The sequence below is a fragment of the Drosophila obscura genome, unplaced genomic scaffold, assembly GCF_018151105.1.
Source record: "Drosophila obscura isolate BZ-5 IFL unplaced genomic scaffold, ASM1815110v1 contig_36, whole genome shotgun sequence".
NCBI classification, from domain to species: domain Eukaryota; kingdom Metazoa; phylum Arthropoda; class Insecta; order Diptera; family Drosophilidae; genus Drosophila; species Drosophila obscura.
Genome location: NW_024542824.1, coordinates 2,123,214 through 2,149,464, shown reverse-complemented (window position 1 = coordinate 2,149,464; position 26,251 = coordinate 2,123,214). Strand labels below are relative to the sequence as shown.

The window sequence follows — 26,251 nt, the reverse complement described above, 5'->3', positions numbered from 1 at the left end:
TTATTAACATTTATCACACTAAACTACTAATGATAAAGAGTTACAAAGTTCTTGAGTTTCTTGTTTAGGTTTGCTCCGAAAAATTCCCATATCTAAATCTTGGCACAGATAAAAATTGTTTTAGCTACAAGTTGTACCTTAAAATTGGTTAGTTTTCAGTTTACAGTATCGTTCTTTTCTTCTGACAAATTTTGTTGGTTTTCTTTTTATTGGCACACAGATATGCGTTTTTAATGTATGTTTATTTGATGCAAATTTTCATTGGTTTTATTATTCGTTTCGTTCGTTCGTTGGTTTTTTCGCACCGAACACAAATGGCGAACATTTATTGGTTTGTGGGAGTATGTGGTTTTTCTTAGTGGCAAAATTTATATCTAATTTATTTTAATGACCTTGAAAGAGTGAAAAATTTGTTGTAGGACTTTAGTTTGCTTCATAATATATGCTAATGTTTTTCTTTTATTGCATTTCCTGGCAGTTTATTTTGTTTCGTTTTCACGGTTTTTTTTTTGTGGCTACATTTTTGTGGGCAAAACGCTGAGTTGAGCAGTACATTTTCCTTGGCTTTTCCAATTCGTGGCAAACATTTTATAGTCAAATATTCTGCTCACATTCATCAACCATTTTTATGCATTTTTTTCTCCAATTTTGTTTGATTTTTCAATGACTTTTGGGATTATTTATTCGTATAACATATTGTTCGAAAATTTGTTTTTGCATTTTTGCCTTAGATTTTTATCATTTATTTGCTTTTAAAAGCCTTCATTTATTTATCATACTTTTATTGTTTCCATTTTTTATTGCAAAAACAACAATATACTGACGCTTTTATGTTGTTTTTCTTTGATGTTTTGTTTGTTTGCCCTTTCATTAAGCTTTTCAAATATTTCATAAAACATTCTGTTTATTAAAGCTGCTGCTGTTAAACGATGCGTTGTTGTTGTACTGCCTGCCGCCGTACCATACTGCTTGCCATTCGCACTATTCGCAGCGGGTTAACATGTAAATCCCGTCACAGAGCGTGACAAAGTGTTTGCCTATACGAAAATTCTCTGAATAATAACAAAGGAGTGACTACAGAGTGGCTTACGATGGGAGATTTCGGTTGAATAGAGGTAGTGGCTTTAATATTTTGCAAGGACTTTCCGTCGGTATAAAACGCATCGTGAAACAACAGCTGTGCTCTTCCATTTGCCATTTACCATTTGCCCTTTGGTCTTTTCATTTAAATGCTTCATGCTCTCGTTTTACTGGCGCACGAAACCTTTGTATTTTTGTAGAATATTTTTGTTTTGCAACTAATTATATGTACACCTAGCTCTGCCTTTGTTCAGAGTTTGCATTTCTATTTAGTTTAGCTGCACTTTTATAATGAATTTCTAATGGTTTACCAATTGTCTCGCTTATACTAATTTCACTGCTGTTTGTTTTTTTAACTACAACTACATAGTAAAATTCATATCCAATATTGGCGGCCATTGTTCTTGAATGTAATTTATGGTGGATTACCGCACGGCTCCTGTGATAATTTGCAGCATCAATTAATTATGGTTATCATAATGGTAATCATTATTATTTCATATGCCTCGTTTCGGTTTCTGTTTTTGCATCGGTTCGATTCGGTTCGGTTCGGAAAATAAGGCTCATTTCACTCACTCAATCAGCGTGGCAAAAGTAATTTTCATTTTCATTGCGTTACGGTCTCTTTCTCTCTGTGTGTCTCTCTGTGTGTCTCTCTGTGTCCGATGTTTCACGCATCTTAATTATGCATTTTGTATACCTGTATATGTTATTGAAAAATAAAGTACTTTTACTCCGGCAATCAGCACTCGGCACTCGGCACTTGGCACTGGATCTGGTCTCTGGATCTCTGGGTCGCTCCGGGTGCCGCCTCAGGGCAGACATCTTTAATGGTTTCGACCTCACATATTCATATACGAGTATGTAATGTGTGTATGTATTTTGTTGCTGTAGTATATATAGATTGGTAATCGGTATTCGGTGGTTAAATTGTATGCACGTTTATAAAATGGACCATTTGAGAAGTTTCTTTTTTTTTGCGTTCGATTCGTTTCGATTCCCCATGTGAAGAAGTGCCTCATAAATATTTATGTTCTTGCCATAATTTCAATGCTTGTTTTCTGTTTTGTTTTGTTATTCGTTTTTCGTTTTCCATTTATTATTTTCAGCTTGAGACACCCGATAAAGCTTTTCCGTCTGTCTGCTATCCCTATAATATATTCATATGCTAATGAGTAAAAATTTTATCCTAGTGTAATGAATTCTGTGTGTGTGGTGTGAATTTTTTTAAAATGCGATTTATATAAGGGAAAATTCATTGAGTTGCTTCTCCTTGTTTTTTAAGGTGTGAGTGTGTGGGTTGTGGGGGTGGGAGTGGGTTTTCAACGATTTCCACATTCCGTTTGAGTTCCCCGCTGGAGTATTAGTTTACATTTCTAATGGAGCTACGACAAAAGACTAGAAGAGATCTGACAAATTCTGAATTCGATTCACGTAACATGTATGTGGGTTGGGGGTGTGGGGGTGTCGTGGGTGGTGGACTACTATAATACCAAAAAATAAGTTTTATAGGACCCAATTGGGGTGCATCCTACATTCTACATTCTAGATCCTACACCGAGGTGGTGATTTGCTCCACAAACTGCACGGCTCCGGGTCGACAAAGGGACTGGGAACGCTTCAGACGGCACTGTGGATTGCTTCGCATCGTCTGGCATCCTCCTGCACCTGCTCCTGCTCCCGTTGCTGTTCCTGGTCCACCCGCTCCCTGGCTATGACGATGTGGCGTTCTCTGAAGCGAGGCATAGGCATGCGGCACGTAGATGAACTCACGGGTGGGACCTGGACCTGGACCTGTGCCTGATCCACTGGCCTGTCCATGCCGGCAGTTACACTGCTGCGACATGGTGGATAAGCCCTCGGGAACGCTGCGGCTGCGAGTGGAGTTCGCTCCACCTGCCATGTGTCCTCCGTAGGTGGTGGCTGTGGTGGTGGTGGTGCTGGGACTGCAGGTGCATATCAATGCCTGCCTGTCCTGGGATCTGCAAGAGCCAAGTGTAGCAATTTGAAGGTTTTAGGCAAAGTGTCAACACACAGAAACAGCGGGCTGTCTATCGAGGGGCTTGCTTTGGTTTGGCTTGGCTTGGCTGGGCTTGGCTGGGGGCTTGGTTTGTGCCTCATAAGGCCACGAAGCCCGTTGCTAAATTGATTGTGTTTCTCTATGGTTTCTCCCTCGCCTGATTGCTCTCGATTGTCTTGCTCAACGGGAAATCTTTTAATTGGTTTTTGATTGTTTCGTTTCGTTTCGACTCGGCATTGGATGCCACGTTCTGCGAACTTCCCCCCATGGAGTATTGATTAATTCACGAGCTTCCACATAGTCGAATTGGTAGACTTTTGTAATGTTTTGCAAATGGTTAATCTATCTATCTATCGATAATTAATCGGCAGCGATAATTAATCGAGTTTCACATTGCACTCTATGGACGAATTAAGTTGCCTTTGCTATTCCCGTTTCTAGTGGCCAGCTGCGGATGTGGATGTGGATGGTAATCATTTAGTAAAAACGTTCTCCTACCCGCTTAATGTGCACTTTGATTCACCAGTGGACTACCTACCAATACCAATGCCCCCACAGACAAACAGAGTTAAGACTCAAGGCAAGGGTTCAGTGCACACCGGCCAGGCACGACCCAACAACCACTCAATGCCTGGGATGGGCAGGCGATGCTCATTGCTCTCCAGTGACCGGCACCGATTAGGGAGCTCATTCGTCAGACTGCTACTCGCAGCACTGCTCGCAGCAGTGCTGGCAATGTGTGTACTTACTTGTTGCTCTTGTGGCAGCCCAGCTCGTAGCTGCAGTAGAGACCGTCGCAGCAGTTGTGCTGCTGAATGAAGGACAGGCTGCGCTGCAGACGCTTGCCCATGCGAGCCCCGATGCTGCCCTGACCCGCCTGATAGACGCCGCCGCGCACCTGCTGCATGTCCAGATTGTGGCAGCCCAACTGCTGTGGATGCTGCTGCTGCTGCTGAGGCGGACCAGGGCCATGTAAATGGGAATGGGAGTGATGGAGCTGCTGCTGCTGCTGTTGCTGCTGCATGTGGCGCTGGCAATAGTTGGCGCTGGTCTGCAGATACGGATCCATTTGATTGAGACTAATGCAGCTGCGACTGAGGAGATCTGGGGCCGGATACTCCCCATAGCCATAGTCCATGTGCATGTGTGGGGGCCGATGCAGCCTCGCCGAGGAGTGCCGCATCAGCATGGGAGTGGGCAGGTGGCCATTCAAATGTGCCTGTCCGCCGCGATGCTGATGCTGGTGCTGGTGATGCTGCTGCTGCTGCTGGTGGTGATGGTGGTTCTGCTGGTGCTGCGGTTCGCTGATAAAGAAAATTATGATGCCAGAGATGGCTGCAGCTGCGGAGCAAATATAGTAACCGGCACGACCGTATTTCAGGGAGTAATCGTTGAGGAAGGAAGTCAGTGGCACACTGATCAGAACTGGAACCGATTCCACGCCTCGAATGAAACCTGAAAGAGCACGTAATCGTATAGCCAATGGGAATTGGAGCAGCATAATCTTGTACCCACCCCAGGCCTTGGAGAAATGTTTCAGTTTGATGCGTTCGAGTGCCAAAATCTTCAAGGAGTACTGAAAGCCACCCAGACCTATGCCATATAGCCAGCTGAGGATGCACAGGCCCTTGTAGCCCATTACGAAGGACAGAAAGAGTATGGCCAGGGCCACAATTGATATGAAGAGCTGCGGAGAGACGAATTGGGATACGATTTCTGGCAAATATATCATTTAGTACCCACCTGTGTGACGATTTTCGTATTAACCACAAAGTGTCTGATCACAAAAACGCGACGCAGCAGGGCTCCAGCTATAACCACACCCAAGGCCATGGAAATGCCCAGAAATGTCTGCAATAGCACCAGCTCCTGGACATCAGAGCCCTCCTTGGCAGCGTTGAGAGCCTGCCACAGAGGAATATTTAAATAAATGATGCACCAATTACCAATTTCTTACCATCAGGAACATGGGCGTGTAAATGCCAAAGGACGCCACGCTGGAGGTCATTAACAGAATTTTAACTGTCACCGATTTCAGTGATGATATGTCCAAAAAAAGATATCTCGTGGGCGACTCCACTTCCTGGCTGAGAATCGGCTTCTTTTCCCTCATCTAAGTTGGTGGAAAATTGATTTAGTGATGAACTTTTTGTATCCATGGAATTCTGGCGTTTTAATTTACCTTCTTGCGCTGATTCTTCAAATGCTGGATGGCCCGTCGCTGGGGATGGTAGAGGGAGGCGGGTCGATACATGAGGCCCATGAAAAAGCTGAGTGCCGTTAGGGCGGCCACAATCTGCAGGCCCAGGCGCCAGCCGGCCTTGCCCACGCCCTCCTTGAGGATGACGGAGAACAATGCGATGCCCACCCCCTCACCGGACATGGCCACCATTTCGACGAATTGACGGCGACGCTTAAAGTAATTGCCGAGCATCACGGTGGATGCCTCACGCACCATGGCGACACCGATGCCAAAGACGATGCCTGCCAGGATTTAGTAGTGGAGTGGAGTGGAGTGGAGTAGAGTAGGAGTCCGTGCCGGGCACTGGCAAAGTTATTTATTTATACGCACCATAACTGAAAACAACCTGTCCAAATTCCGTGGCAAATGAGGTGAACAATATGCCCAGGGGCATCACCAGGCCACCCACAATGGAGAGCAGACGAATGGAGCGCTTTCGACACAGCGACACCACAAACGGTGTGGCCAGCATGGAAATTGACCAGCTCAGGGCGCCCAGGAGCTCTGTGGAGGGGCAGGCACAAGCGGCAGATGAAGAGGGCGGAGCATAGAATGGAAATTAAGCTTTTGAGTGATAATATTTTAAAGCAGAAAAGTCAACTTTGACGAAGGTCATTCCCCAGGTGGCAAACCAAGGTGAATTAACACATTTTAAGGGTGGTGCGAGTGCAGGCTGAAAAGTAATCTTTTTACTCGTAATAACTCAAAATGAAGGAGCACCAGGGAGCATTAAAATAAAATAAAACAATTTGAGAGTGGGAGAACTGTGGTCACAGCCTGTGAAATTGATTCTACGATTTTAATTGCTGTTTGGGATGGGATGTGTTAAATGTAATTAGAGTGAAAATGAAAGGGTTGTGTTGTCACATCCCTCTGTTGGAGTTGGGTGTGAGTCCGGATTTTATTGCTCGAATGGAAACAAAATTCAAAGCAGGAGAGCAGAGCGCTGCTGTAGCAGTAAAAGTGATTTAAATTTAGCTGATTTTTTAATGTCACATGCTCCTTTCGACTGGTTCCCAACACATGCTAATCAATAATTGAGTTTGCTATCAAAGCTTAAATTTCACAGAGTTATTTACAGCCAAACTAATTTTTGTTTGTAAAAATCTGTGCATTTATTCCGCTTGCGGATATATTCAATAGAGGAACTGTGGGGCCTGCACTGTATTTTCATACTGATGCAATTCGTATGCATCCACATTGCCTCCTCACGATATACCACTACAAATACCAGTGGAAGGAAGTACAAGCAATAAACAGTGTTCACACTGTACAGGAAGCGGACATGAAAATGTTTGTTAAGAGGATGAACTTCCACTTCTTCGGAATTCTTGTTATATTGTTGCCGTAGGAGTAAGCTAACACCGACTGCTGACAGTGGTCTTACACCTTGTTCAACACTTGCCTTTAACACAGGATGTAAACGAAAATCAAGCAAATATTCACACACACATCAGCACCCAGCACACAGCACACACCATGCCACACATCGAAATATTATTCAAAATATTTGCATTTTCCATATGCCCTGTAGATGCATGCAGACAAACATTTTGATTGCTATTCAAGGGAGTCGATGTCGATGCAGCCCGAAAGGCCCAACTCAAACTCCAGAAATGTGCGGAAAAACAAGAAAATAACCAGGAAAACCAGAAGATGCCGAGGAAAACTGGCAAATGACTAGCAAAATACCACAATCAACAACAACAGTGGGCCTGTACCATGGCCAATGATTACACACTGCGATTAGGCCATGGCCATGGCACAGTTCTTAAGGGGCGCCATTCCGACTCCGACCGACCTCTGGGCCCTGACTTACCTATGCCACTGGTATTATGCAAATACTGTACGGCGTAGAACAACAGCAGGCCATAGCTCAGCTGCAGCCCGGTGGTTAGGATGTGAACGAGAAAGGACACGCCACAGATGATCCAGCCCCAGCCTCCATCGGGATAGAAGTACTGCAAAAAAAAACCACACAGCACGAAAAAAAAACGAAAAGAACAGTAGACAAATGCCGGCAATTACAGTTTGACATGCGAGTGGGTAGTGGGAGTGGCAATGAGAGTGGCAGTGTCAGTGGGAGTGGGAGTGGCAATGAGAGTGGCAGTGTCAGTGGGCGGACTCACCTGTCGGATGCGTGTGGTGTCGACACCCGTGCGCCGCAATGCCGGTATATTCCGATGGAGCATATGAAACTCCCGATCGGCCAGGGCCGGAAAGGCCGAGTCCTCCTCGTCGGTGATGTGCGGTGCTGGCAAATGTGTCGTCGGTGCATGGATGGGCATGGGCATGGGCATGGGCATGGGGATGGTTGGGTGGTGGCCCTCATAGCCTAAACATTCGGAAAAACAATCGAACCTCTGATTAAATGATGGACAAAATGGCAACCGGCCAATGGCCTCATTACTCACCAAAGTAACAGCCGCCATTCGGTTTGCTTCTTTGTTGCACCTGCTGATGATGCACCTGCTGCTGATGCTGATGCTGCTGCTGCTGTTGCTGCTGATACCAATTATCGCAGAGGCAATATTGTGGGGCATACTGCTGCTGATGCTGGTGATGCTGGTGATGAGGGGTGGTGCTGGGCGGTGGCGCCACTGCTGGGTTGTACATGTAACAGCAGCCATTCAAATTGGTATTTGCACCACCATACCATCTGGGAGGCGGTGGGGCAGGCAATGGCAATATGCCACCGCCACCGTGTCGACTGCAGGCGACAGGATGCTGTCCATGGCCTTGGGCCTGCCCCAGCCCCTGGTGCTGGTCATTGGTGGGCAATGTGGCATAGCTGCCAAAATTGTCACAATGCCTCTTGGCCGTTTGCAGGGGGAAACGCGGCAGGGCGGCTGCTGTTGACGGGGCTGTGGCGGCGCCACCAGCATGGCAGTGTGACTGCATTTTTGTTTGCTGTTCCCGGAGCTCCTGGAGCTGTTCAGTGGATAGGTTCGAGAGCCGGGGACATGAAACCCACCAGGCCAATGGCTGATTATTGAAACGACACTCGGTGCACAAATAACGTGCGGGGGTGTGGTGCTGCTGCTGCTGCGTCTGTGTGAGTGCCTGTGTCGCCTCCTGGTTCCGTATCCGTATCCCTTCTGGGTCTTGGTTATCGTGTAGATCCAGTTTCGGGGTCGGTTTCGGTTTCGGTTCTCGCTCGGTGTGCTCTCCCACCTTCGGTGTGTTCGTTGCGGACTTGTGGCCTTGTTTCGGATGCTCGCAGCTCAGATTGTATCTTCGTCACAGCGCACATTTGTTGCACAGCACGGGACTCCTATGCTTGGGCCTCACCAGACTCGAGTACTGTCTATCCTCCAATTGCCTCGACGGATGATGGGGACAGGGATGCGGCAGGGTACTAGTGGCACCGGCGGCGGCTGCTGTGGGCATCAATTGGGGACAGCTGCCGTACAGGGCGGATGATGTATTCGATAAGCGGCGATAGTATGGTATCCTATGCTCCATATCATCGCCACCAGAGGCTGCTGGGGAACCGAATGGCCGATGGCCTCCTCGTTGCTGCACTGTGGCTGCCGGCAGGCAGGAGGAGATGAGGCTCCGGTTATCTCTACTATCACTGCAGTTGCAATCACATGTGCACTGGATGACCATTGTACTCCTTCCGCTCCGCTCTTCTCAAAAAGCTTTTACTGCCTGCGTGTGTGTGGGTGTGTATCTGTGTGTGTGTGTGTGTGTGTGTGATGTCAACTTCAGTGCATGCGGCGGCAGCAGGACATTATTTTCGAGGCTGAGGTCTCGGTTTCGGCAGGGGTTTGTTTTTCCGGTTCTGTTTTTGGGTTTTTCGTATTTCTAGGCAACAGCCACCAGCCGACGACTGTAACCATTTCGGGCCATCTCAAACATTTTAGCAGCCAAATACTGAAATTGAATAGAAAATAGGGGTTAGAGGGGGGCTATAGTGAGGGTTAGAGTGGGGGTTAGAGTGTGAGCTATAGTGGGGGCTTGGGATCCGTAAATAAATCAAATCAAAATCAATTTGTTTACTCTACAGCCAGGCGCACACAAAACAAGAAGCATATGCAATGCATAATTCAATTTGCTGTTCAATTGCGTGTATTCCGTTGCCTGCCACAACACCAAGACCTAGCCACACCACACCACACCACAGCACCGCCCACAAGAGCGCAGTGGAGAGTGTGAAAAACGGATTAGATGATTGGAGTGCAATTCTGCGGTCACTCAGGCATAAGAATTAGGGCACATTCTGTGCTGCCGAGCCGGCCCACCCAAGGGGAGTGTCAATGCAATTTTTAGTTCAATTCGATAAATATTTAAACCATCTGAAAGAGAGTATGAAAAGTGTCTAGCTTGTGAGTATTTTTCAGGAATTTATTGCTTAAATTATTCATATATTAAATGAGAAATTTACTAAAAAATGTGAATAGTTAGGGTATATCAAAAGTCCATCTATAATTCCGCTGTGCCCTTAAGCCCTCTGCTCTTATAAAGGACCCTTATCAAAGTCAACCCATATGCAAAATTAATGTCGAAATTTGTATGGGAATTATGGGTTCTTAGCTAAATAAATTTTGCCAATCATTTACGCATTAAATATTGCACAATACACCAATCTCCATAATGATTATTATTAGTTCAATAAAACAGTTATGTGGCCGCGGGTATTATTGCGAAAATGTTTTAGCGAAAAAGCGCATTCAAAATTTAAGCTGTAAAGAGGGCGAAAATAATCATTAAAATTTGGATAATAAATACATATATGAATTCATCGTTTGAAGTCTTTAATATGCCAGCAAATATCAAAGAAAGATTTGGAATAAAAACTTTAACGCAGAATAGGAGTGCTTGAAATTAACTTTTTAAGAAAGAAAAAATATAAAAATTTGATTTGAATTCGAAGCATGAATTTTCCCAGAATGCAGTCACTTGTAACTCGGTCTGAGAGCTCCCAAGAAAACTCTTTCTGGAAATCTATCAAGAAAATATGCCGGTACTTTCCTACAGATGTTGGAAATCCCTTTAGCGCCGGACACACGAGGGCAACACTAGACTTTGTGGGGCTGCCGGGAGAAATTTCCTTTCTTGAGAGCTTCTTTTTGCCATAAAAAGAGAAATGCTAAAAAAGGAAATTGCGTTAGTTATCCTCTGGTTGCTCTCTTCTCAGTGAATTCATAAGCTCCACAAATCACAGCTTTTTTTCACAGCATTTCGCAGCTAAAGGCATTCTCTAAAGACCTTTGGTATCATTATTTTCGGGAGAGCGTCGACAATTTCAAGAAGTTGCAATGAAACATCAAGTGTCTCTCTGTCTGCCTGTCTGTCTGTTTGTGATTCTGTCGCAGTTTACCGAAACTTGATTGATTTATGTCTTTATCGTTTCTCCATTCGGGAAGAGCAATGGAGGAGGCGATGCTATCATTTAGATTAGTCCAATGTTCCATTGAGGAGCTATAAAAATGATAAATGATCTGATCTGGAGAAGAAAAGCCAACGAAAAGCCAACGAAAAGCCAACGAAAAGCCATCGAAAAGCGAAAGCACAGTCACAGGGAAACTTGCATCATTTTGCATCAGTCTTGCAGGAGGAAGGAACTTTGCTTGCGCCTTCTGTGTACCCGTGTGGCAGGCAGCAGCAGTCAGCAGGCAGTATGGCGGTAGGGCAGCGCAGTTGGCCCAGTTATCCCCGTTTTATGGTTGTGCACATAACGATTTAGCCAAAGAGAATTTTACAATGCACAGAGGCGCATTTAAATTGATTGTAAGCAAGTGAGAAGCAGGGGAAGTGAAAGCGGAAGGCAGCAGCAGCAGCAGCAGCAAGAAAGGATGCCAGGAAGCAGTCAGGAAGGACCACCAAAAGGATGGAACATCAATCAAAAAAAACCTCGCTGCAATGGAGCTCAAGCAGGATGTAGTAGTAAGAGGTAAGGTGATGCTGCTGCTGCTGCTGCTGCTGGTGCTGGTGTGTGCCATGACTACTACGAGTATTACCTGTGGAAACATAAAATTTAACAACATTGTTGTAGCAAGGAGCAAACAAGCAATCCATAACGATATCCTCTTCTATCCCTTTACCTCTCGCTCTCTCCCTCTCGCCCTCTCTCTCTCTCTTTCTCTCTGTGGGAAAAACCCAAGTGAAAATATTGCAAAAATATATATATTTCTCCATATTTTTTTTTTTCATTCTTGTGGACGTTTCCCCAGCATTTTGTGGCGCTTCCCTTTGTTGTGGCTCGTGAGCCCCTGGACTCCTGGACCCCACATAGCAATAATATCCTTTGGTGGCACTTGCTCACACAAATTTCAATGGGCCGGTCGCCACGTCAGCAGTTTTATGTTCTTTAAAATGCAATATTAAAATGTAAATGCCATAGGCGGATGTCGTCCGCGATGACGAGCACGATTTCAATATGGGGCCCCAGCTCTTGTCCCAAATCCCGATCCCATGACCACACCACACCCCCCTCCTGCTGCTGCTGCTGCTCCTCCTGACAGGCGGCTGAGTGTTGACTTAACTGGTCATTGACTTTAGCAACTGCAACTTTATGCTGCAGTCGAAATTCCACACTGCATTTCGTTATTGTAGGACATTATTGGGACAATACCATTCGGCAATGGCATCACCGAAATGGAACAGATTGAGACCAGCCATAAATAGTTATGGCATTGCATTTGATTCTCTGTGCAGAATTCAAATCAGCCATCCCATTGTTCCACGAGCTAATTCTCGAATGAAATCGCTTATGTTGTCGCCATATATTGAGGCAATCAAACTTAAGTGGAGTTGTCTGCTGGCTGGACTGTGAGCCGGACGTACTCGTCTTTGGGGCTTATTTCTGTACAGAACAGATTAGATTATTAGATGAATACAGATCGAAAATGCTTAATATTTTGAGCAACCTTTCGAGGATCCTTTACGGACTGCAGTCTACTAAATAATTGTAGTAACTATTACGCCTTTCCCTTTATAATTATTATTTGTTATGAGAGCACCGAAACGCACTGTACACGCACACACAAGCCACCAGCTGCCTTCGTGTGTGTGTGTGTGTGTGTGTTGTGTCAAAAAAAGGCAAACTTTTATTTGCAAAGGGCAGTGGCGGAGGAGGAGTGGGCGTGGGCGTGGACGTGGACGCAACGAAGAAGGTGAGATTTAACTGGATCCTGGGTCACTCCCGGGGCTTACTCTGCTGATTAAACATATGCAACAAAAAGGATACAAAAAACACAAAATGTGGTTCAGCCACATAAAAATTATTTAAACTTTTCTCGCTGACGTTTTTCCAACGCGTTCACCCTTTGGCGGGGTGTTTGTGTTCCCACCGACTGGCAGATAATGGGTATCATATTACCTCGGGGCTCTACATTTAGTTTTTTGCACTTTGCATTGTAATAAACACACGACAATATGCGACAACACCCCAGAATAAGCAGCAGCAGCATCAGTGGCATCCACAGGAGACAGCAAGAGGACCAACAGCAGAATCACTGGCATCCACGGGCAGCAGCAGGAGCAGCAGCAGCAGCAGCAGGAGCTGAATCAACACCCTTAAATAAAAATAAAATGCGCGAAGCGAAAGAGATCATAAAAAGACAAGAACTTTGCCGCAGTGTGGGGTTGGTCCAGAAATGGTATTTCCCCATGGGAGGTGCAGCTTTAATGGTGTAACGGCCACAGCTTAAAAACTTCTTGAATTAAAGTCAATTTAAAAGGATTTTGTAGACGAAACTGTAGAATCTGTCTGATGAATAGAACCTCCATGGCCCGAGTTTCGAGTGTCAAGTCGAAAGACTTGAAAATAGTTTCCATGTTAGGATTACACACATCGCCCATCCAAGGACCATTCATACTACTCCCCTTCGAGTTACCAACAAGGCCCCAGAGTACATTTATACATATGTATGTACCACACAAGAGTCAGAACTTTGACATATTTCACCGCGAAACTAGCGAAACTGTTTGTCAGAACACAACTACCGAATTGGCGGAGATGGCTTTTCGTTTTCTTATTCTGTGCGTTGTGTTGTGTATGTAAAACTTTTACAGAAAAAGGATACGAATTTTGATGTCTTTTTGTTGCTGGCCATAACGACGAGCGACGAGAGCGAGAGCGAGTGTGTGTGGAATTTGTTGGCAGTCCCCAGGGTGAAATCATTTTCAATGCAGCCTCCGGCAAAAGGATATATTAATACTTTTTTCATTTAGACTTTCCCAGACTTTTGCCAAAATAAAAAGTTCTCAACTTGACCATTTCTTGCCCACTTTTGCTGGTGTCTGGAACTTTGTGCATGCATATTTTATGTGGAGACCAGAGCCCCACCTCACTTTCATGAAAGAGTTGGCCGAAAGGATGGCTAATGGATTTATGTTTTTAGCCAAATACACGGAATTAAAACGTGTCCCCAATAGGCCAGGCCAGCCAATTTGAAAGGGTCAATGCCCCATAAATAAAGCAAAAAACCCTCGAAAGTGTTCGGCCTTATCGAAAGCCCAACGAGCCATGAGACCTAGCTCAAAAATCGTATCACAAGCATAATTAGGTTTAGCGAGTAAAACTCCAGATTATTTTCGATATACATTTTTAATGCCAACCTTGCGAAGACCTCAAAAATTAACCACACCACACAAATTGTGGCCCCCAAAAAGCACTTGGGGCTTGGGGCTTCCTGTCTCTGAGGCGTGAGCCTCATCGCATCATAAAGAAAAAAAGTTAAGCCCTTCTTAGCTGAAAAACGACACTTTCCTTCCGTATATAAAGTTGTATATGGAAAGAGGACAAAAAGGGTCGGAACGGAACGGAGCGGAGCGGAAGGGCGGAAGTCAAGCATCGTCTCGTCTCGTCTTGGCCCGGCCTAAAAACAATGAAAATTACAAGCCATCCGGGGACCAGGGAGAGAGAGAGAGTTTGCACAACAAATTTCCTGTCTCGTGTGCCCTGAGCCCGTGGGTCTTGCTTTATCAACATCAGCGACAGACAGGGATACAGACAGACAGACCGCGGGACAGACGGAACGCGGGACAGACGCAGAGGAACGAACCCACATAAACAATTTTATTATTGGCTTCTGGGCTTCCGACCGAAATAAAACACAAGAAAGAAATGAGTCTTACCCCAGATTTGGGCCTGCACATTCCACAATCGTGGGTTTGTGTTCGACCGGAGAAACGAATTAGCATGCAAAATCTTTTGTTTGACTAACAATGTGTCAAAGTGTGTGACGAGAAAGCGTTAGTCTTTGTCAGGCTCTCATCGATGATGCTGCCAGGGTGCCAGAGCAGGCAGCGCCATTAGGGCCTCCCCTGATAGAGGCGCTGCGACAATCCCCAGACTCCAAAAGTTGTCGTTGCCACAGTGCAGGCCACATAAATGGAAACACAACAAACCACACAGCACACAGCACACACACCACACCCCACCCCACACCTCATCAATCTTGTCGTGAGAATTTCGCAAAATATTTTACAAATTGATTTTACTTTTGGTGGCAAAAAAAAAAGTACATTAAAATGTGGGACAAAAGTTCAGTGCTCTGAATATTATGAATGGCTCTCAGATGAATAATAAATGAAAACATATAGAGCGGCAGAGCGACTCTAATATACCCTACAAAAATGTTTTAAAGGAAACCCATTAGTCATTTTTTCATCACTGTGAAGAACGTTCGAGTGGGAGCTTGATTTATTTAAAAATATTTATCTCTAAAATACCCTGAACATACACTTCCACGAGTACAATAAACCCTTGCACTCAGCTACACATTTTATGGCGTTATTATTCACTTGACCATAGGCGTTGGTCCACTATTATTTTTGTCCATGTCGCCGACATCCTTTTAGTCTCTGTGTTTCTCTGTCCATCTGCCATCTCCCGTCTCCCGTCTGCCGTCTTGTGGCATATTTGTCATCCATCGTCGGAGGAGCTGCTGGCCTGCTTAATTAATGTTCGTTTGCTTTGGATGTGGCCCCCCTTCACTCTCAGTCTCTATCACTCTCTGTTGACCTTTTGGCAAATGCAAGTTGATCACAGTGTGTGGTGTGGAGGGGCGTGGTGTGGTGTGGTGTGTGTGGCTGGGCCAAGTAGACTCAAACCGTTTGTGCTAAATTAGCAAATGACATAGTCAACATGGCCAACTTATAGAGCCAAAAGCAGAGCACAGAACAGAGAGCAGAACAGAACAGAACCAGGATGAAAGGCCTGCTAACCCACAAAAGTACGTGCAATGCCGTCAACAGTATGTCCTACTCTCGCATCCTCTCCCTTTCAGTTAGCTGGTAGCCACCCCTTCCCATCCCCCTCTCTCTCCCTGTAGAGTCTCCTGCCACCTATATCTTTTAGTGCTGACACAAAACATAATGCCGGCGGGCAATGCTCTTTTAAGCACGCAGCTTGAATGGCGCCCACTGGGGAATGGAATGCGGCTGACACGGCACAGTGGTCCGGGCATATGGCTCGGGGGTGCTCATTGATTTGGAATTGATTGTGGGATGGGGCAGATATGAGAGTGTGATGGTTTTTATGGGAAATTATCTAGAAATACTTAGCCAAAGAGAAATTAAAATGAATATTCATTCTCCCAATACTTATACTCATTGCAAATTAAAAAAAAAAATCAATTTCACAACTGGTGCCACTGTGCCCCGACAACTCCTCGTTGGGTGTCTAGTGAAAGTGCCTCAAACGGCGCACAACAATGATCATTATGTATATGTATATTTAGAGCTCTGAATTGTATATTTTATACTCTATAGCGAGGAGACAGGCTACCCACCACCTCCCAGCTGCTGTGTAGGTGATGGGCCTCATCAAAATTGTGACAAAAAAAAAAAGCGCCGACAAACAAACAGCCAAACAAAAGTTAAACAAAGCGACTGGCAGTGCTCGAGTTTTACGCGGCTAATGAAAGGCATCGCATCATGGAAGGAACTGACTGACTGACTGACTGCCAGCCAGACAGACAGCAGGTTTTAGGCCCCCTATTCAACCACTGTGCTGGTGGTGGGCGGGGCGGTGCCGTGGCACCCATAACCATTTTGGATGGTGGCCGCGGTGGTTGGTGCACCCCTTGAGGCAGAACCATAAACGCCATGCTGATAACTTCTTTATGTCTGAGGCTAAGTAAAGACATTGCTGCCGTGGCTGACATACAACCAACGGAAGTAGATGGGCCCCATCCTCTGGCTAAAATTATGCCAAGACAGCAGGAAAAAAATGTAGAAAATTACCCAAAGAAAATATATAAAATTATTTTAAATTGAAATTCTGTTTATCTGGCGCAAGGAATCGTAGTCGTCGTCGTCGTCGTAGTCGTCCTCGTCCTTATGCGGACAGAACCCAAAAATCCAGCACATATTGTGGCCAGGCACTCCTCTTCCTGTCCTCTGCTGTCCTCTCTGTGTGGCGTTTTTGGGGGTAATTCAATAAAGTGGAAAATGATGCTCGTCGTCAACGTAATTTGCTTTCGTGGTTTCCACAAATCTGGCAGGCAGCAAAGAGACAGAGGGACAAAGCGAAGGCTCCTAATTGAGCGAATGAGAGGGGTGTTCCCATGGAGAGAGCAAGAGAGACAGTGAGAGAACTTGCGATGCCGAGAGAAAGATGGTTTCTAATACACAAATAGAGATAACTTCTAATGGAGCGATGGCATTTAATGGGGAAGTACAGACGACCCCTCAAGGAGAGATGGAGATGGCTGCTGATAAAAGGAAGATAGAGACACAGAGACAGCTTCTTAGGGAGACTGGAAATAAAGACGAAACCCCATTCTGAGCCACTTGAATGTCGGTTAATCGGTTCTTCATATCACATCAAACAGAAGGAAGTACTAGCGCAGGAGACAGACACAAACACAGACACAGACCGAGACCCACAGACCAGAGTTGGCATCATCATCATCAAGTGATAAGTGCGGCCAGGCAACAGGAGGAGGAGCAGGGATGGGATATTCTATATTCCATCACAGACAGACGTGGCTGTTAGTTTGGGCCTCCTTTCCGATCCGCTAAGCCAAAACTCAACTCGACTCGACTCAACGCGGCGCTCATCTCATCATCATCATATGGCACACAAGTGGCAAGCGATGAGTTTTTGGAGGAGCCCGTGCCCGCCCCAAAGAAAGCCAGGCGGCATGCAAACAACAACAGCAGCAACAACAGGCGCCACACAAAAGGAAAATGTGGGCAAAAAGGAGGCTGCTGCATGTGGGGTGTGGGGTACTGGGGTGGTGTGGCATGGCCGGCTGGGATTGTGGAACGACCCCATTACGTGCCAAAGCACTAAAAACAAGCCACACGAGGAAGCGTCACCACAGCAGCAGCAGCAGCAGGGACAGCAGATGCAAGAAGAGATGGAGGGAATGGCAAAGAGGATGCGCCGCCGTCCTCTATGAGCACGGGAGGGGGTCCCCAACACGAGGGCTTATAGCGAGAAGTGGAGTCCTCTGGTATGTACAAATATGAGAAGCGAGCGATGCTGCTCGTAAATTTTGTCATATTTTACGTTGCTTTTTTTTCCAATACCCTTACGCGGGGTTAATAATATTTTGGGTAAATTCAATCAATACTCGTTCACTTTGTTTCCTGCGGAGAGTTTGTTAATGTCCAGCAGTCAAGCAGTCAATCGTAAAGAATATCTCAAGTAGATTGCAGTAGCCCTTAGTAGTAAATAGTTTTAGTGTAATGGGGAATCATTAGCCGTCAAACGATTATTATTCAGTAAAACTTTAAAAGGACTTAGCTCCTACGCGGAACAATGAAACGATGGAATACTGCTCAAAAGTTTTCCTGGATATTGGCTGGATATCAATTAAATCTATTGGAATTATTATCCATATATTTTGAGGGCAAGATCTCCTGATAGTGTAGCGAAATCTTCGGCTCAGACAATGCCTTTCTTTCTTGTCTCAAATTTTGTTGTTTGTTTTCTGCACTTAAAGTTTTTTTACGCTTTTCATTTTGTTGTTTCATCGCACATTTTCTTGTTAATGCGCCTGAGCTTATTTTTGTCGTTGTTGTGTGTTTTTTTATTATGTGGTCCACCTCCTACTCCTCCTTGTGTCGCTTTTTGTTGGTTTTTAGCAGCCCATTAAAAAAATGCGAGCGCACGCACAGTTTGACATGCACTTTTAATCGATTACAGGAGACTGCAAAACACACACACCCACCCACCCCACCGCACTCACATTATGCATACATGTAGAAACACACTAACACTGGCACACTCGAAAAGCAACGACAAAAACTTCGTCACGAACAACGAAAATCAGAGAGTACAAAAAAATGGGAGAACAAAAAGCAACAAAAGCAACAAATTGTTGCTGCAATTTTCTTGGCACACGATTTTCCATATTAATTTCGAGAATACCCTGTACCATATCTTAAAGAACGAGGGCAGGTACAATTGAATTTATTCATTCCAAAACATAAGAAAAGATCGGGTTATTATTACAGAATGTGGAATACTGTTCCCATGGTATAAATATAATCAGCTAAGTCAGCTAATCTCATTATCTTCGTTAGACTCATGGATGACTCATGGATGAGCTCATTGCATAGCTCCCATAGAGCGAGGTATCTTTTAGTCGGGATTTTCTATAAACTGAAAAATTCCTTTCTTGGTTTCATTTTCTTCTCTCTTTGCTTTTTCTGTGTTTTTTTTTTGTTTTGGCACACTTGTAAGGAGTATTGCGATAAAAAGTCCGAGAGAGAGAGTGTGTGTGTGTGTGTGTGTGTGTGGTCGTGCCTGAGTGTCTCTGTGTATGTGTTTGTCTTTTGGGGCCTTTTGCTGATGACTGCGCTGCGATTAAAGTTTATTTTTTGCTGCTTTAATTGAATAATAAATTAGGCGACTGGCACCCAGGCTTATGTGAAAATAATCACACAACTGTGAGTACAGCAAAAAGTGAAAATGGAACACGAAAAGTTGGTCATACCCTAGGACTTTATCAGAGTACAGCTCAGGACACGGAAGAGGCTTCTTATTATTAAACAAAACAAGAGATTTTTCGAAGCAATTTAAGATCTTGTAAGCGGACACCGCTGTTGGGTCTTGTAAGTGGAAACAGAGATACAAAATGAAGAGAAAGAAACTGACTACTGCACTCATTATGGAGCGCACCTCAAATAGGAACTTTAGCTTGTTGAGCTCCTGTAAGCGAACACCTTTTCTAGTTCAATAAATACAATATTTCCTGTCAGCGACAATCCACTAGCCAAGGCGTTCATTTTGTTGAAGTTTATGACAAGTTACAGAAAGTTTTAAGAGGCTGTCTTCGACTCTCTTTAAAGGAGTACCATGTCTGATGTCAGAGGAAAATCGGTTGCCTTTTTAAGAGATTGTAAAAGTATACCACAAAGCTTGACCAACATTTCATATCTTGTAATGTCCATCTGCTTGATGTCGCTTTGTATCGAAGATTCGTGAAAGTTTTGGCTTCTTAAGTATTTTTTCTTGTATTATTTCCTTGATATATTGATAATGGAGCACGACAGACAGCTCGGCTAAAACTTTGAGGCTTGCTCAAATTTCACTCCAGCCAGTTGACAGTTCTCCAATAGTTTCCCAACAGCTCTCCAGTAGTTTAACAAGTAGTAATTTAAGCTGTAACTTTTCTAATTTCTATGATTTCCATTAAAATGTCTCCTCCTTCCGTTTCAGTTCCTCTCAGCTTTTGTTCCAGCTTCATAATAAATGTATAATGCCCACATTATTTTATTATTCTGCTTTAACATTGTATGCAATTCCTTCAACAACTAAAAGAGAACCACTCCAACAGCAGCAGCAGAAGCAGTAGCAGCAGAAGCAGCAGCAGCAGAAGGGGTGTATAATCAGGAGTTGGAGTTTGAGGGGCTGCTGCCGAGTAGCAGGCCTCAAAGAGCAATGAGGAATAATAAACAAATCAGGGAAAAGTTTTGCATGTTTATTTTGCCGTGCTTCGGAGCGGAAGAAGGAAAAATAAAAGTCTGGGCCACAGCCTGAAGAAAGACTATAAGAAGATGCCAGAGAGCAGGAGAAGCCATCGCATCGGGGCAATGATAATTACGAAAGCAGTCAACGAATGCACTTCGTTGAATCAAAGTTTAACTTGAAATTTGCGTCACTAATGGAAGCATTTGCAGTTATGTTGATCGATGGTAGGGTCCCTTCTGTCAAGGGGGCGGGGGGTCCTGTGGGAGGCCTGCTTGCTTATGGCTGCACATTTGCCAGATACGAGATAGCTGACAGATACAAAATGCATAAGCTGCTCACAGTTTAATCGGTTTATGTGACAGCCGAGGGACAGGCAGGCGAGGGGGGCGTGTTATGGGCTAGAAGTCACACAACGGACACACTACTAAATCATAAAGGATTTGCAAGTTACGTCCTGCCAGGAGGGACTGTACTGCGGAGGACATGAAAGGCAAAACTAAAAATAAAACGGTTTCCCCTTCACAAAGCCAGGAGCAGCATCAAGTGGCTGTCAATGCGTTTTGGGATGTGCTTAAGATAAGATGCAGTCCAGCAACCAGCAACCAGTAACCACTAACCACTAGCCATGGCCACAGGGAGAGCTCTTCCCTGTCAAAGTTTCCTGGGATTAAACCCAAAAGAGGAATGGAGAAACCCATTGAGAAAACGCACCAAAGGACAATTAAGCAAGGGGAGGGGAGAAGGCGAAAGGGAAGCTAGGAAAACCCTTGTGTGGTTTGTGCGGCTTGATTAAGAAGTTTTCGTTTTATAAATGATACAAGCGCCAGCAAATTATTCAAACTAATTGGTTCAAAGACCGATGGCGTGGCGGGGATTTTTCTTACTTTAAGCAGCAGCTCTGAAGAAACCCTTTTGAAATTTAAGGATCAGATATGAGAGATGAGATGAGATAAGATACCGAGTGGCCATTAATTATGAGGGATTTATAATTAGGCAAAGTGCAGCCTTAAATTTAAGATGCTTCAATTGTATATATGACGAGTCAATATATAAAAATGTTACCCAAAGTCCGCTCTTAGTGACCCTTAGTAATCATCTAAATTAAAGTCTATGGCCAAAAGGTGTCGATTTCTGTGCTTCAATATGCCAGTAAGTAAAACCCAAAGCATTACGAGCACAATCAAACAACAAAGCAAAGTTCTCCGCTTAACTTCATTAACATATCTCGAACAGCAAGTTGAACAATCTGAAAGTCTCGCAAAGTTCCTAAATGAGCTGAAAGTCTTATTCAATGCTTCGTGAATTTTCGAGAAATATGCAAATTACGCACACTTTATACTGATGTCTCATCTAATTAGACTTTCCACGGCAAAAGTTTTTTACTGGGAAAGCTGCTCGCAAATTGCTTCAAATTGGAAAACATTGTCGAAAGGTCAGGCCACTTCTCGGACACTGGACAACTTTGACTGGGACCAAATCAATGTTTGCCCTGCTCTCGTGGGTCAAAACCTGGGGATATTGATATGCTTTTGTCCCCTTTCTGAAAGATAAATCTAAATGTCTATCTAATCAATAAATAATTGCCATTTTCTGTTTGGTAAAAATATCCATTTCATTGAAACCGTACGCAATCCATAGACAAATCCAAGATAAGCCAATTGTAAACAAAAACCGAAACACCGAAAAAGGTTTTCCTCTCCTTTACCCAACAAAACCAGAGCACCAAAATTTGTTAGAAACAAAAAAAAAACCAAACCAAATGAAATGAAATACTTTCGAATGACAAATACGAATTTTCGTGATGGAATCCATTGTTTGTAGCAGTCGTCGTCGTCGTCGTTGTCGTCGTCGTCGTCCCTCCCTTTCGATGGGAAATGAACTTGTTATTTAAGATTGTGTGAGAGTGTAGGGTGTTTGTGTGAGTGGGGAAAAGCGAAAATAATGCATTTGTATTGGGGGGGAAAACTCTGTGTGGAGTCGACACGACTTCAGCACAAATTTAATATTGTAAATGGAAAGCCCGAAAGGGCAGGAGAAAGGAAGAAACTCTGGCAACAGGAGCAGGAGCAGAGTAGTCGAACCGGGAGCCAAAGCTGTGTCAGCGTGAGTGCGTGGCCCAGGAGAGTGGAAAATTTCGTGTAAAGTGTCCTGGCACTTAACCGTACAATTGATTTCTGACAAATACGCTGCTGCTGTTGCTGCTGCTGATGCTCACCTTTCGCTGCGATGTTGGTGGCCCCTCGCTGTTGTTGCCACAGCTGACGACAGGGTGTCAACAATGACAGGGGTTACCGAACGCGAAATCAAACTATGCAAATGAAGCCCCCGCCCCCAACGCACAATCAGCCTCAGCGCCTGACCCTTGACCCAGTCGTGACCCAACGCAGCACAGCTTTAAACGACTAAAAAGATACCCGATATTTGGGAACTCTACTTAGATTAGAAGAAACAATAATGGTGTTGAAACCAATGAATTAAATTAGAACAGAAACAGAATATTTAAATATTAAATATGATTTAAGATAGGTAAACTCCTCTCATATATTCCATTTCAATCTCTGTATTTCTCTCGAGATTCTGATATCTGTACTAATTCATATAGATTCATGGTCATAAACAACCTTCTTCGTCGCAACTGCAGGGTATTACAATCGCAAAATAACCTTAATCACAAGCGACTGCGTTCGAGGTGTGTGGCTGTCACTAAATGAAATAAATGCAAATTTCATAAATGAAGTAAAGAGACACACAATTGGCAGATCGCTCTGCTCAGGCGTTGCTCATTGGCCCGCTCATTGGTCACACATCACAGGGACAGGCCATCAATTTATCATCAATATTAAAATGCAATTACAGTTCGCCAACTGGCAGAGGGGTATAAATAATCGTATGAAAAATTAACCATCGAGTTGTGCTAAACGATGGCCTGGCCTCGAAACTGCAGATAACTTGATTTTCATACAAATTCAACTCGGTTCTGGTTGTGTCCTGGTATGCTGTTTTTCTCCTGGTTTGCCACTGTTTTTCTCCTGGTTTACCACTGGTTTTCTCATGGTTTTGCCCGTTGCTTTTCGCCTTATGTACCCCGCTGTGTCCTCGCCTGAAAGTATGCCAGGGATTTGTGCCACGGTAGAAATGCGATGCTCCGTCGGGTTTTAGTGGCTTTGCTGTTGGCATTGCTGAGGGACAGCGTTTGCTCAACATTTATTCGGGGATCAGATTCGTTTTGGTTAGTTATACTGCAATTGTGGGGTAGTCACCCACAAAGCCAAGAGAAGTTGTGTTGTTAATTCCATTTTGATATCTGGGAAATGTCAGGGAAAACTCCGCAACTAACTGCACTACCCAAACATAAAACAACAGCCAAACTGTTTAGATTCAACAGCATTTGTTGAAAAACCATACATGAGAATGCGTATTCTTGGAAGGCTTTAACGAGTCAAGGAGTGAGTGAACGAGTAAAGAAAATTCAATTATCCATGTGTCAAAAACAACTTTTCCCACAATTTACAGCTGCTTGACGCTTCTACAACTTCTTACTGAAGCTGAGGGGTGAAAATAAATCAGCTGAAGCAAACAATATTACACTTTTCCAGCTGTCCGCCTAGAAGAGATGTTCGAGGGTGTAGGCAGAGGAACAAGGAAGCTTACCTTGGCTGCAACGAGAGCTTCAATTTCAGACAAAAGCCTCTGAAATTTAAGCCTCAAACGACGTACTCTCCACAGCTCTGGCATACATATTTCGGAAAACTAAAGCAACTGTTTCGATAACAAAACTCACATATTTCTTGTATGAGAGGTCAGCAAGCTCTCCACAAATGCTCTTTCCCCAAAAGTTATTCTCTGTTTGGGTCCATTAATGGCCACAGCAGATAAAGCAAGTGCTTCTGATCCTTAAATGTTTATACAAATTTATGTGAAAACTAAAGATTATACAGCACTATAAAACTGTTGCACTTTCAAAATGTGTCCCACCAACTGGCGTGCGGCCACTCTTAAGGTAAATTTATGGGTGAAACTTAATATCACAGCATCATAACGAAACCCCTACGAACACCATTAATTCAAAGTCTTTACGACTTTTGCAATTTAACTATCTATGAGTATTATAAATTATAGTAAAGGCAAGCCATGGAGCTCAGAAATTTGTCTGCCTGGTATACCGGGAAAAATAGGTATAGATTTTGTGAAGCTCCATCTGGAGCTTCGCATGGATATATGCAGGAATATTTCATAATATAAACTCTTATTCAAATAATTCGTAGCAATTCCCTAGTGGTGGTCTACTGCATTAAAATTTGTTTGAATTTAGCTAGGTAATAAACCAAATTATGCTTTACCCATAATTTGATTATTTTGAAAGAGAAATAATGTATGCTATAGCCAAACATTTTTTGTTGATTTAAAAAGGAAAATAATAAACTCTGTCCTAACTTTCCTGTAAATTGTATACGCAAGACTAACAAATTTGTATCCCAACTTTAAATCTGTATAAATTGAGCAAAGAATGTAATGCGCTGCATCCGAAAATATGTATAAATTTAAGGAGCAACAAAGTTGGGCGATACCTGAAATGTAAATATGTATTATAGATTTAAGTAGAAACATACCATAATATGCCAGACCTAAATTTGTGTAAATTGAGGGAGCAATTTAATGCGCTAGACCCAAAATTTTTGTATAAATTTAAGGATCAACAAAATATGGTAAGCCGCCAAATTAGCATAAATTTAAGAATCGGCACAGAAATATACATAACAATTGGATACGTATAAATTAAGGTTGTATGCCAATATTCGTATGCCACCACTCATAGTTCTGTTTGTATAAATTTCCAAATGAACATCACACACGATACAGATACGGACACAGATACAGATACAGATGTCAAGTGTCGAATTCCGAAAACGATTCATTAGTTTGGTTCAGCGAAACGTAATGCCAATGGCACGACGAGTTTTCACAGTTTCGCATGACCAATCGATGGATAAAGCCTACCCCAAACCGCAGAGAGATACCCCTTAGCGAACCGCAGTTCCAGTTACAATTACCTTTGGCAGGCGTGTTACAATCGTTTCAATATTTGTCAGGGAAAATGGTCATTAATATTGCAGGACGGGTTCAAGTGGAGCAGCGTTAACAGCAGACCAGTGCACTGGTGGTAGGAGTCGTGGCTAATAATAAAGAGTTCCAAAAATAAAAGCCACAGCTCCTCACACCTAATCGAGTTGGGGGACCCGCACCCAGCAGCAGCATCAGCAGCAGCAGCAACAGCAGAGGCAGCAGTTGAAGCTGTAGATGAAGCTACTTCAGCTCTAGCACTTTGTCGACTTTTCTCCGCTTACCGCTCTCTCTCTCTCTCACTCACTACTCTTCATCAAATCTTTCCCCAGACCTCTCACTAGAGCTTATGTATAATGCATGGCATCGGTCCGACGTCCGAGGTCCGTGGTCCCTGGCCCCTGGTCCATGGTCCATGGCTGAGTTGTAAACGTAACCAGGCAACGCAGCCACGATGCCAGACTGGTCTTAATCGGAGGAGGAGTACCACTGGAGTGCCAGTGCCAGTGCAAAACTTGAGCGGCCACGGGGGGCACACAAAAACTGTCAGCGTCATCGCTATTGCGGCCCGGCACTTGGCTTTTAATATTCAAAATAGGAAAATTGGCAAAACCCAAGCGGCCGACCAAATAAACCAAAAAAAAAAAAAAACCAACCTAAAATCGCCGAATGCACAGAAATAACATCATACTGGGAAAATGCCGCCGCCACCGCTGTCAGACGTTGTTGAAGCACAAGAAATTTATATTTATATTTTGCTCCCAGACGAGACGCGAATTTTCTTTGTGGATTTCTTGCGTTTTTTATTTTGCTTCTTTTGGCTGGATTGATGGACAATTGTCGACCGAAATTGTCCCAAAAGTCCCAGAGTACGCAAATACACAAAGAGTGCCACGGAATTGACGGAGCCACCGAACTGACGCCGCCAACGAATGGTTTCCGGAGGAGAAACGGAGGAGACTTACAC

At 44.1% G+C, this 26,251-nt stretch overlaps 1 protein-coding gene across 1 annotated transcript; it reads right to left on the bottom strand.

The window, feature by feature from the left end:
* Positions 1-1,200: 1,200 nt before the first annotated feature.
* Positions 1,201-26,251, bottom strand: LOC111080585. Its single transcript, XM_022376292.2, has 12 exons — positions 25,941-26,251; positions 8,594-9,221; positions 7,757-8,320; positions 7,472-7,677; positions 7,162-7,303; positions 5,673-5,846; positions 5,283-5,584; positions 5,058-5,213; positions 4,844-5,005; positions 4,616-4,787; positions 3,850-4,555; positions 1,201-3,062 (listed from the first exon to the last, which is right to left on the bottom strand). Exons 2-12 carry the CDS (start codon positions 8,952-8,954, stop codon positions 2,633-2,635), a joined length of 3,375 nt encoding a protein of 1,124 aa, XP_022231984.2. The 5' UTR covers positions 8,955-9,221; positions 25,941-26,251; the 3' UTR covers positions 1,201-2,632.

Excerpts from the sequence above, each read along its gene's own strand:
- LOC111080585 (XM_022376292.2), bottom strand. The coding sequence starts at position 8,954 with ATGGTCATCCAGTGCACATGTGATTGCAACTGCAGTGATAGTAGAGAT. Across the intron at positions 5,847-7,161 it reads GCATAATACCAGTGGCATAG|AGCTCCTGGGCGCCCTGAGC; the intron begins GTAAGTCAGGGC and ends GCCCCTCCACAG. Across the intron at positions 4,556-4,615 it reads ACATTTCTCCAAGGCCTGGG|GTTTCATTCGAGGCGTGGAA; the intron begins GTGGGTACAAGA and ends GTGCTCTTTCAG.